Source organism: Anabas testudineus, chromosome 21 (assembly GCF_900324465.2).
Source record: "Anabas testudineus chromosome 21, fAnaTes1.2, whole genome shotgun sequence".
NCBI classification, from domain to species: Eukaryota; Metazoa; Chordata; class Actinopteri; order Anabantiformes; family Anabantidae; genus Anabas; species Anabas testudineus.
Window position 1 is genome coordinate 2094580 of NC_046629.1, and position 13113 is coordinate 2107692.

General features: G+C 41.4%; 1 protein-coding gene across 1 annotated transcript in view; it reads left to right on the forward strand.

Annotated features, from left to right (window-relative positions):
* Positions 1 to 13113, forward strand: part of vwa8 (von Willebrand factor A domain containing 8) — a 50497-nt gene that overhangs the window by 14911 nt on the left and 22473 nt on the right. Inside the window, exons 15-26 of the mRNA XM_026375985.1 lie at positions 930 to 1113; positions 2412 to 2489; positions 2575 to 2690; positions 2771 to 2871; positions 3869 to 3975; positions 4806 to 4877; positions 5514 to 5590; positions 7643 to 7718; positions 9044 to 9179; positions 9726 to 9845; positions 10012 to 10217; positions 12035 to 12186. Coding sequence (XP_026231770.1) covers positions 930 to 1113; positions 2412 to 2489; positions 2575 to 2690; positions 2771 to 2871; positions 3869 to 3975; positions 4806 to 4877; positions 5514 to 5590; positions 7643 to 7718; positions 9044 to 9179; positions 9726 to 9845; positions 10012 to 10217; positions 12035 to 12186 — 1425 coding nt within the window. The remainder of the gene's footprint in view (positions 1 to 929; positions 1114 to 2411; positions 2490 to 2574; positions 2691 to 2770; positions 2872 to 3868; positions 3976 to 4805; positions 4878 to 5513; positions 5591 to 7642; positions 7719 to 9043; positions 9180 to 9725; positions 9846 to 10011; positions 10218 to 12034; positions 12187 to 13113) is intronic.

The window sequence follows — 13113 nt, forward strand, 5'->3', positions numbered from 1 at the left end:
GAACCAGCAAGTTGCTAGGCAACAGAATCTATGTGTGTGCATATGAAATCATCAGTGGACCTTTAGGAATTACCTGGTTTTCTGCATTAATTGGTCATAAATGTGATCTAATCTTCACTTCAGCAGTTTAGACAAACACACTTTTTGGAAAAAGGGATAAAATATGTTTGGCTTTTAGAGAGAGCTACTTATCGTCTGACACAACCTTCTTTTGGCAGAACGTTCTGCTGATTGGAGTTTTGTTTTTTTAATTTAGCAAATGGTCTGATTACGATAAGATATCAAATCAAATATCAGACCTTTGTATCTATACACAGTAAATCCTGCAGGGACACGACACATGCGGCTCGCTGTTTGCTTAAGGCAGTGGATTAAAATGTTGGATCTTGTCCCTGTTTCTCTGACGGGTAGTCTTGCTTCCCATGGCAACATTTAAACCACATGCTGCAGCAGCTGACTTCAGAGCTCTCTGTGAATAAGTTATGTTGTTTGCAACCTATTAGATTTGGATTAGTGTTGACAGTTTTATTAAATTATTTATCAATGTAAAATTAAATTTACAAAACTGCCTACTTTATGAGTATGAGTAGAGTGAGACGGGGAGAATGAGAGTGTGTGAAGAGAGACAGAGCGGAACCTACCTCTTTATTGTGCAACACATTTAGATGATAGTAGGATAAAGTGCCTGTTAAGCCCAGTAATAACAGCCTGATATCTTCATGTATGAAATGTCTTCCCACACAATCATCCAGTGACGGTGATGATGGTTAGCGCCCACATTAGACTTGCTGTCCTCTTCAATCAGTGGATCACACAGCCAGCTGTCAAAAGTCATGCTCTCGTCCCTGACGTAGAAACACACACCCTGCACTCCACAGCTGCTTGAACACAGTTGAACAGATATTTAGGTGTTTCTGTTTGTGTTTCAGGTCAATCTTCCCCATACACCCATCGTTCAGGGTGCTGGCCCTTGCAGAGCCCCCGGTTGTGGGTGCCAGTACAAGCAGCAACAGGGGTCAGCAGTGGTTGGGTCCAGAGCTGCTCACTATGTTCCTCTATCACAGAGTCGCGCCCTTGGCCAAAGCAGAGGAGATGGACCTCATACTGGGACTGGTGGGACACACAAACGCATATTATTTGAAATCAAATGAAGAAAAAAATGACTGTGAGAAGAGATGTATCACTTAGTTAGATTTATAGAACTACAGAAATGGTCCACATGAGGCTGTACAGAAGGGTTAGAGTGAAGCATCTTCTCCCACAAATGATCTTTGACAACGTCCAGACACCAATGACTTACTTACAGAGTCATGTTGATTCTAAAATGTTGACATCACACATAACTTTTTCAGATGCATTTCTTTTGCTTTGGTTCTGGAATTTGTTATCAATTCTCATATTTACCAGTAAACTGAACATCTATGCTGCAAATGGTGCAAATACGCATAGTGCCACCGGTGGTCAATACTCCACAGGGTGCCTTTAAACAGTCGTGGAAAAAAATCATTTACATTCAGCATCAGTTGGAGTCTGATGTCTGGAAGAACCAGACAGAAATCAGACACGTACTGAAATCAAACGGGGAGATGGTACTATTACGTTATTGTTTTAGAGTCTTCCAAATAACCAAATAGTGAGTTTGTTAATTGTGTCCTTGGTCTTACCAGCAGCTGCCGGTGGTCTCAACCCAACAGTAGCTGTGATTTGTTTCCTTGTTGTTTGTATAATCTTATTAATTTTATATCCTGCCTCAATACTGCAACCTGCCATAGATGAATCATGAAAGCGTCCAGATATAAAACTCTGCTCCAGCTTCTATGTTTGACTTTGATGTGCAGGAGCTATTACAGGAAAACAAATATGGCCATTTGCAAATTACTCCAAGTGAGTAAGACTAATGATATTTATATGCAGTGCTGCTCAGCCAGGACTCGATACTAAACAAACCGTGTCGGTAAACAGGATTTATAGCAGGATGCGACGGCCCATTCTTGGCCTTTTGAGCTGCTCTGCTGCAGGAGAGTTTTTCCAAATAAATTGTGACTTGGCAGTAATACTGTAAGGTGTAATGTTACTCAACTTGATGGTGGAATACAGACCTTGTTTGGCAAAAACACGCTTTCTGTTCACGTAGTTGTTAGGTTAGATGTGATGAGACAGCTCCGTGGTGAAAGTGAATCTTGTGCAAACAAAGCTCATCAGTACAAAGTGCTCCTCTGTGTTTTGTCTGACGTCATCTGTTAGTTTTTTTATTTTTACCTTTCATTTAATAATATGACTACAAAAGGGAGAATTTACTGCAGGACTGTTGGATTATATTGGCTGAGTTTTAGCTAGGTGTACCTATTAATGTGACCAGAGTCCTGTCCTTATATAAATAACATCCCCTCATCATACTTTTTCCTTTTCAGACTCCAAATGTCCCAAAGGAAGCAGCAGAGCAACTATTACACCTCACACACAGTCTGCGCAAGACAAACGATCCCACAGTAAGTGCGTTTGCACCCACTCTGACCAGTGCGTTTACCTGTGTGAGATCTAAATCCTTTATCTGTGTATGTTATGCATCTGCAGGCACAGTCTCTGGCCTCCTCTCTCTCCACCAGACAGTTGCTAAGGATCTGTCGCCGTCTCTCTCAGTATCCCGAGGAGAGCATCACTCACGCTGTCAACAAGGCTTGTCTCTCAAGGTAAGTCCAAACAGATGCAAATTGATTACTCGGTGACAGAGCCATACAACAGACAGGTGTTGACGCTACGTGTGTCACAGGTTCCTGCCCAGCCTGGCTCGTGCCTCTCTTGAAAAAAACCTTGCCAACTGCTCCATACAGGACCCAGCAGAGCCTGCAGAACACACTCGTGATGTCAACTGTAAGTTTCAGTCAGTGTATTTAACTACTACTGTTTCTAAAGAAAAAGTAAGTGAACCTTTTAGTAATAAAATGTGATATGATCTTTATCAAAGTCACAACTATAGAAAAACACTATGTTATCAAAGTAACGCACAAACAGTTATAATATTTCATGTCTTTATTGAACACATCCATTAAACATTCATGACACACACACAGCCTGCTGCTTGGAAAATGTCTCATGCACTAATGAAACTAAGATTATTAATTATTAATAAAGTCACAGTACTTGGAAACCATGCACAGCTTAGCCTTTTCAAATCAAGACTTGTTCTCTCTGAGTCAGGTGTGCAGTCATTACAGTTACAGGTAAATGGATATTTGTAGAGAGCTGAGCTGAGACACAATCATGATTAAAAAAGTCGATTTGATTGTGTGTGATTAGTTTCATTATCAGTGCATGATGGCTGGTAGCTCGTCAGATCTGTTATTCATTTATCCTGCAGTAGTATTTTTATCACTTGTGAAAACATGTTCAGCGGATTCCTCATTAAATCAGTCAAGGCCCAGTGTTTATCAAACTCTGAAGTAGCAGCCTAAATATAAAAAAGGAATGGATCACATGTATGCAGAGGAACAGTCAATCAGATCTGTATATTTTACAGAAATATGAAAGTAATTAAAGTTTGAATTGATAAATAGTCTAATAAATTATAATGAATTCATACGTGAACATTATACAAATATTTAAAAAAAATAAAAAAAACATTCTCTGCTAAATAAATATCTTGTGCTGTTGATTAGAAGTGAAATTTGAAAGAACATGATTCATCTGACGCATATATTAAAAGCTAGAGTTACGTAACTCATGTCCAGAAGTTAAAGAAGCAAGCGAAGGTCTGCAGGGTCAAAAGTGTGGGTGGCAGTAGAAGGAACAGTAGGTTCTGTTGAAGCTCAGTGGAGTTGCTAAGAAGAGAAATGTTTGATTTAAGACCGTCTGTGGTTTATGTGTGCAGGTACGGTAAAGGACAATGTGTTGACTATTGGAAACGTGTCCACTCCCATCTACAACCCCAGTGTGAAAATGAAGGTTCCAGACGTGCTCTTCTACGATAATCCCCAGGTAAATACACACCTGTTCACAACCAGACATACACTGATGTAACCACAGCTCTGCCAGGAGGACAAAGTAGTTTTCATGTTGGCTCTGTATGAAGAAATCAGCAGTGATTTTATGTATTCATTAATTGATTTATTTTTATTGACCTCAGCCTTGTGCTTCAGAGTTTGGGGTAAAATGAAGCAAGAAATCACCAATCACCAAAAAATAAAACTATCAATCAAAAATACGACTTCATGCAGTCATTGTCCCGGTGTGCGTGTACTGTAGGTGTGAACATGGGCAGAGCTCTAGTTCTTGTATCTAGTTCTCAGCAGCTGCCAGAGCAGCTAGATGGACTAATGTGTTCACCGCTAATATTAAACACCTTGTAAACCTTGAGTTTGTGTGTGTACAGTGTTTTTGTTTACTTCAACATTGGGTTTCTCGTGTCTGATTCCTGTCTCATTGGCCTGTTGTGACTGAATCGCAGTGTACCAGCTAAGGACACTCTGACATCCCCTTGGCAACAGTGATGATGCTGTGTGACCCAGATTTTTCTTCCTCTGTCCTCATTCTGCCCTTTTTCTCTGCATGATATATTAGAGACTGAAATAAGGAAGCAAGAGTGGTGAGATGGGATGAGACGGAGCAAGGAGGGTGATCTAGATTTTCAAGGACTTGTTTTCTGTCTTCACAGTAGAAGCACAGTTGTGAAAAGAAGTCACCCCCCAGTTTTACACAGAAATAAATGTGATTTTCAGCTCAATTCAATCATCGAACACAGATCACGGTTTATAACATTTATAACTTGTGAGCTTGTGTCAGTTCAATGATTGTTTAAATCTCTGCAGCACATGATGGTGATGGAGGACATGTTGAAAGACTTTCTACTAGGAGAGCATCTTCTTTTAGTGGGCAACCAGGTGAGTGATGCACCCTTACATACATCATAATCTTAAGTCAGCTGTCTCGTTGCAACCAATCATAGTCGGAGAAGCCTTCATCCACAGAAGTCCAGTTACGCTCTCTATATTAATGTGAAGTGAAGTAGGCCACATGTCAGCTCTGATAGAGCGTGGAGGGCAGAGTTATGAAACAAGCTCCCCCCAGCCCTTTATGTTCACATTGGGATGCATGCAGCACTTCCTCGGGGACACTCTGTGCCCCAGAGTCTGTCTTAATGGGCAGGGTTTAGGGCTAGAGAGAGGAGGAAGGGTGAAAGAGGACATGGTGCACTGACAGCCCGGAGGAGGTTGCCCGTATGTGTTTTTGCATTAATATATGTGCATGAGCGTGTGAGCTAGACTCGACCAATTTGCATTTGAGTGTGTGACCATGCATGGGCGAAGCTGAGACATCCGGACCTGTCAGTGGTTAACTGGATGTCTCCCAGACCAAGCAGGAGAGATGGCTCTGTGGGAGTCCCAGAGAACTGAGCAACAGACTCGGCTCTCCGTCTTAGCAGATGGAATAGACACATGAATCTCTTTACAGCTTATGTTTCTGAAACACTGATTCATTTCATTTAATGATTCTACTTGGTTCTGTTCCCTTCCCAGGGTGTGGGTAAAAATAAGATAGTGGACCGGTTCCTGCACCTTCTGAACAGGCCCAGAGAATATCTACAGCTCCACAGGTGAGAAGAGTCAGTGTGTTGTTACAGCGTGTATTTCCTCTAAGTGTCACCTAAGTGTCACATTAGCTCCCACTCTACTACAGGTTTTATTAATAAGTACTTGTCAAGCTAGAACAAGAGGAGGCACATTAGGAGGAAGTGTCAGTCACTCTTTTATTGTTCTGTTTAAACATTTTTGAGCTTCTCCAGGCACTGCTTTAGAGAATATCTACCCAGTTCTGCTAAACATCAGATCTTTTGACAGAGGTTTTCCAATCTGGCCTCTGAATTCCCTGAATATCTTCATCTAGTATCAAATATTTATTTAATTCAGTTTTGTCGTGAGTTAAAGTTTTGTAGAGTCAGGTGTTTCAGTCACTGGGATGACTCACGTGAGTCTGGGAGGTTTAAAATTCAAAATCTGATCTTCCACATTAAAAAAAGCTTTATTCATCGCAAAGGGAAGCTGTTTTGTCTTGTAACAGCTGAAGAGTAAAAGTAAAGACAGTTTGACAAAATGACATAAATAATGATGATTATGATGGTCAAAGTGAGATGTGTGGATGTGATGATGCAATTAGCAGTCCTAATTAACAACACGGGTTTGTAGAAGTGTGTCATGCCTCGATCAAAGCAGCTTTCTGCAGACCTTAAAGGCTTCATCAGCTATGAACTGATCAGAACACTCCAACACCACTATTTTGGAATGACTGAGCCAAAGTCCAGAACTTAACCATATAGAAATGTTGTGGAAGGAGCTGAAGCAGGCAGTTCACCAGTTTCAGGCAGGAAGCCAGCCAACATTTCTAAGTTGAAGCTGTTCTCTAGGCAGGAATGAGCTATAATCCGTCCAAGCTGATGTTTATTTGAAGTTCTGCTGTGTGAACAGGGTCACACCAGTTAACAAAGGCATGGATTCACATACTGAAGTATTTAAGAGTGGATCATTTCCCACAGTAAAACTTATCTAGTTCATTTCCACTTATCAAGGAACCTTTGTTATTTTCGTGTCAAAGTTCAGGTCTTAGTGTTGTTAAAACACCTCATCTTGGTTTTACTGCATTTTGATTTCCAAGCCTGTATCTGCTATCGCTGTCAAATTAAAATGCTTTTCTTTGTGTGTCTTGAATAACTTGAATAATAATAATAAGTTAGAACAAAGCAGCTCTATCAAGTGTGATGTGAGCAGCACAGCCAGTATTTTCTCCCATCTATGGCTGTCAAAGCTATTTTTATTCCTCTGTAAATTAGGTCATCCTTCACCAGAACAAGATCTTCACATGCCCATATTAAAGAACTAATTGATGGAGTTAACTCAGGTTCACGCCTCATCTAAATACTTAATCACACGTCAGGGACACTAGGCCAGACCTGCACATCTAAGCTCATCACAGCATCAGTATGTTGTAGAACTGAAGAAAAAATAAAGATGAAGTTCGTTTTATGATTGTGTGCAGTGAGATTGAATTTATGGTCATAATATCAAGAGCACATCTAAATTTAGACACAACAGATTTCTCTTCTCTCTGTGCATGTGTGGTTTCTCAAAGTCTTGTGAAAGTCAAAGCGGAGCTGAGTGTGGATGTGGCCTGGTTAACTAGCATAGCAGCAGCTAATATTAGACCAGGGCAGAGGCAGGAAGATCTGTGCATGTGGCTTTTGGGAGCCTGTGACTGAAAGCCTATAGAGATGCGGCTCAGATGCAGCCAGCCAGAAGAGAAACTAGGACAGCTCCTGGGTCACTGTCGAGGAGAGAATGGTACTGTAGGTGGCTTATAGAGGGAGATGTTCAGAAATAGAGGCAGTGATAATTTTGGACATCACTTGGGAGGTTTACTGTAGACCACAGTGAACAGCATGTTGTTGCAGGAAACAGGTTTTGGTTGTGTGGGCGTATAAATGTCATGGAAAAATTAAATGTCCACTGTTTTTAAAACGTCCTCTATGAAAACCTGAGTTATAGACGATGAGCTTTAGCTACAAAGAGAATTAATGTGAGCAAAACGTAAACACAACCTGCAGGGGTATATCTTGGGTATCTGTCCTAATGAATTCAAACACTTGCTCCTCCAGAGATACAACCGTCCAGACCTTGACCCTGCAGCCCTCAGTCCAAGATGGCATCATCATGTACGAGGACTCGCCTCTGGTCAGTTAGAAACACACACACACACACACACACACACACACACACACACACACACACACACACACACACACTTACTTATGAAAAATAACGAAAATAACGAAGTATTTTAAAACACCACAAACCACCATGTGGCCTTTTCTTACATTTCTCCAGTTGAAAAGGTTCAGTTGTCTACAGTACATGAGGGAGTGACACTGAAACACAGAAATCAAGTTTTACGCTGGTGCTTACACCGACTAGATAAGAGTCATCAAACATATCCTGCTCTGTGCGTCTGTAGATGTGTCCAGTGTGTAAAGAGAGCAGCACATTCATACAAGCATGCAGCAGCCAGACTGATTTGCTCTGGCTCACAGCAAACATTTGGACTTGTAACAGCAGGAAAAACACAGGTGTAATCACACAACTCCTGTTTTATACAGTTTCAGTCACAGTTCCCAGTAACATTAGCACATAATCCTAAAGGTTATTCTCTGAGAACATGTTATATAACATTGTTATAGATTCTGATTTGCACAGATCAAACATGAATGTAGGTAATTTGCTTCTGAAATACAAAACTGTGATGATGATGATGATGATGATGATGATGATGATGATGATGATTGTGATCTTTTGTGAATATTTCACTGCTTCAACCTGTTAAAAAAATTTTATGTAGCTTTTTATTCAGATTTCTTCCTTTTGATATTATGCAAATAAGCTGATACTGATAAACTGTGTCATAATATCTCTGAACATCCCACAACCCTGAACCTGCACCAGGTTGTTTTCTGTGTTAAATCAGGCAGTTATGCACACATTTACAGAAGATTTGAAATAATCTGTGTTCCAATAATATGGATAAAGGCTGCGGTTGTGCTGTTCAAGTAACAGGAGGGTAAGGGACAGTCTGCACTGAAAAGCCCAAAGGAAAAAATCTGGGCTGCTAAGAAATTTATACTTAGCAGTATCACATGATCCACACTGGCCCAGAAAAGAAGAAACTCTAGTTTGCATTCTCTATAGGCCTGAAAAATGATGAGGTCTAGATGAGGGTCAGAAAAAGTGACGTGTGTGTGTGTGTGTGTGTGTGTGTGTGGCCTTTTAAAGGCAAAAATCCCAGTTTGCTCCACTGGAATTCATTCATCTTTGCTTTTCTTTCCGTCACTTAAATAAATTATTGTTTTCATCAAGTGAGATTGACACATAGGTCGCTCACTGCTCTGTAACTGTCTTTGTAATGTGCTCGTCATTTCCTGTTTTTAACCAACAGCCAGCAGATAAATGTTTTACCTTTTCATTCTTAATTTTTACACAAATGTTGTGTTTGCGTGTGCACGCAGGTGAAGGCAGTGAAACTGGGTCACATATTGGTGATTGATGAAGCCGACAAGGCTCCCACTAACGTCACCTGCATCCTGAAAACCCTGGTGGAGAGCGGGGAGATGATTCTGGCCGACGGACGCAGAATCATCTCAGGTAAACACGCGTTCACATTCACATGCATGGTTTAACACCCTGACAGTAGACATGTCCCAGTTACAACGTGCAGACAGAAGTAGGACCATTAAATGGATGAGCTGAGGATTGGATGTCCTACACAAACACAAGTGAAACATCAGATGCAGACCACTAAGGAGGCTTAGGATAAAAGCCTTTATGGACAGACACCAGTAGATTTTGGATCACGGTAGACTGCAAGCGTGTCGTTTTTCCATGTAGTCCTACGCAATCGGGTAGCTGCTGATGACTTCTTTGTTTCCGAGAGGCTCCTCCTCCTGGAGGAATGTAAACACAACCTTGAGACTTCGTACAGTATAAACAATAATGACACAGCTCCTGATGCTATCAGGACGCTCACAGCACACACAAGATTCCCTCACACAAATCAAATCAAAACCTTGAGAATTAAAACGTGAGCAGAGGCAGGTACAGACACAGAAATGAAAAATATAAGTGATTGACTTGGTGGCTTTGTTTTTCTTGTCATATCCTGAAGTAACATAAACTCACTCTCCTCCAAAGATCCACGAGAAGCCAAGAGGAGGCCAAACACCATAGTCATGCACCCAGACTTCAGGATGCTTGTCCTGGCTAACAGACCGGGCTTTCCTTTTCTGGGCAACGACTTTTTTGGAGCTCTAGGTACACACACACACACACAATATCCTCATCATACTAAAGGAGTTAATTTATTGATCAGTAGTTTTCTGTTTGTTTTGTAGACCCGTGTGACCACACAGAAAGATGAGCAGAAATGTATTTTAGTAAAGTTACAAGAAAGGATGACGACATATTATCTGTTGAACAGGTGATATCTTTAGCTGCCATGCTGTGGACAATCCAAAGCCCCAGGCGGAGCTGGCTATGCTGAAACAGTACGGCCCTGACGTTCCTGATGCCACTCTGCAGAAACTGGTGGCTGCCTTTGGAGAGCTGAGGTCCATGGCCGACCAGGGCACCATTACCTACCCATATTCCACACGAGAGGTGGTCAACATCGTCAAACACCTACAGGTAAGAAGAAGACACAATAAAACAATAGTAATACTGTTACATGCAAGTTAAATGATGTTTTGACCAATTACTGGGCCCCACAGTGAGTATCAGGCCATGCCATCATACATCTGATGGACCTCACTATGGGCCATGTCATTGTCTAGTCCTAAACTGAACTACCTTTATTCTGGCCTAAGCTGCAGTGGCCATCTCTGCTGACTTACCACTGACTGCTTTATTTACACCCACTACTGCTACTAGTAATTATCACTTTCATCTAACTCACCCTTGAAACATTCTTGAATCCTATCGTCACCCAAGCAGATACTTGGCAGCACGACTTGACCTTATCTCAGCGTTATATCTGTCCAGCTACAGAGGCTGGTCCAGAGTCTTGTTTCGTCAGCTGCTCAGTTGTCCGACATCTTTACTGTCGAGGTCCACAAATCTCAATAGCCACTTCTTAGCAGCTCCTCTGGTTGAAACCTGTCTGACTAATGAATGTCACATGGACTGTGAGAGTGCAGGCTTGTGTGTGGGTCTTCAGATGGGTGCCCTCGTATTAACTGGGAATTTGTGACCTTGTCAACAATCCAGCTACTTCTGCTATCCCATCCTATCAAGTAACACACACACACACTCCAGTTTAAACCAACTACACTACTACATATATCCTTAAACAGCAACAGTACTTTACCTTTTTTTTTTTCTCTAAGTCTAAGTGAGAAGAACTGAAGACGACTGAGGAGGAGAGACTCACATATTAACTCATCATGTCATGCATCACATTATCTGTCCTCTCAAAGAATGCGTTAGTGTCTCCCAAGTGGGTGTCAGAGCAACCTGACCCTCATTATGTCTCCCTGCACCCACAGGCATCCACAACTAAACATCCACACAGCGTAGCAGTTAGCTGACAGCAATTATGGTCATGTTTCACTCCCTTGTCCTGATTTGGATTAAATCTGAGTTAAATGATTGCCATTGTGTTTTTGTTATTGGAGAACAGAAGAACGTTTTAGAGAACATGTTACACAGACAGTTTGTTCCTCATACACTCAGCAGCATGCACACCTTCAGGGTCGGCAGGTTCTCCTGTCTCTTTAGTGGTTTTTAGAAATCTACACGGTGTTTAGCTCAGAGACAAATAAAAAACATGACAAAAGACCAGAGGAATAGTCCTTAGAGATTTGATTAGCTGGGGCTGCTGTAGATCAATAATCCAGTGCACAGGGACAAACCTTTGTCTGATTTCCCCACTGACCACCAACTTTTATCTTCAGCTAATACCACTATTGACTCCTGCAGCAGTGCAGCAGATACAGGATAATTTAGTCAATGTCTAAATTGCTTCTTTCAAGGCGGTAGCCCGTGTAGGATCTAATTACATTTCACATTTCGGTCATAATTGCAACTTTGTGGTAACTTTGAACCCAGATCAATACAACCCGATAAAGAGCAACAGTCAAACTATGTCCGAGCAGTTGGAGTGAGGCTGCAGTTTATCGGCCGAGTGGTGTAAATACGTGTACGTAGTTCTGGGAGTGCAGTAACGGTCCCAGTAACAATAATGATGAATAATGTTTGTTTTAATGTGAACAAACATTCAATTACACCAGGACTGTAGACCGATTGCTGCTAGTGTGAGGCGTCTCAGTTATGTTCATTAAACTCTTATTCAGGCTGAATATCGAACCTCTGTTGTAGCACCGTGTATCAATAACTGTGTTCAGGTGATTATTGCACCTTTTCAGTGCTTAGAGGTTTCTGACCCACTTCCTTTCTTCATCTCTACCTTGTTTAATCTCTCTTTATTTCTTTTCACATCCCAACAGAAATTCCCTGGTGAGGGTTTGGCCAATGTCGTGCGAAACGTCTTCGACTTTGATTCGTACAACAAAGACATGCGGGAGGTCCTGATCGAAGCGCTGCACAAGCATGGGATTCCCATCGGGGCCAAGCCCACCTCTGTCAAACTGGCTAAGGAGTAAGGCATCAGGAGCACAAGACGCTTTCATGACAAAACACACAACACACAATACAGAATACAGTAACTGAGTCGTGCACAAAGACAGTCAGGAAGGGGCTGGAGTGAAGCAGTGGACAGAATGTGACCTTGGCATTACTTGACGTCTTTGTGTGTACATCTGAAAAGGCAAAAATACATTTAGTCTAATAAGTGGACGACAAAAATGCAGGAAAAGCTTTTTATTATTCAGTGTCGGCAGGTCAGTGACCAGAACCCGTCTTAGACTTTTACACTTTGCGGCTTCTGTGAAGTCTCCTCGTTGCTCTGTGAAGTGTTAAATTAATGACTCATCACTCACATTACCTCACTTTTCATTGAAGTGAAAGATAATAATATTCCTTACATTGTCTCTTTATGTGCAGATGTGTAATGAAAATAAAGGAAGATATTTGTTTCTTCTGTCTCCTGTGGTTTTATTTTGACCATTTTGATCATGTTTTGAAATTCAGTTTGATAAACCTCTCAAGTAAACTCTTGAGAATGGAGCAGAAACAAGTATGTTCCTTCAACTATTATGTAACTGGCTGAACTCTTTCTTTATGTCTGTGCTTGCTTTGAGTCTTTTGTGTCTCTTGAGGTTGGACATGGATAATAAGAAACAGTTTAACTGTGTTTCCATTATTAGAAATACTTATGTGGGGCCGTTCATCCGCTAACGGGATTTTTTTGCATTTCTCTGTTGTGTGGCTGCGGTAAATCTTTCACACCACCTGCAGCCAATAAGATTGTGGCCACAATCCAGCTATGATTCATTGAAATGCCAGTAAAAATAGGCCAGACACAACAAGTCGAACAATCTCACATGCTTCAGCGTTATCTTCTGTAAGGAACGTGGGGTTGTGCAGTTCTACTCAGAATCCAGCGGCCATCTTGAGTCCCTCATAA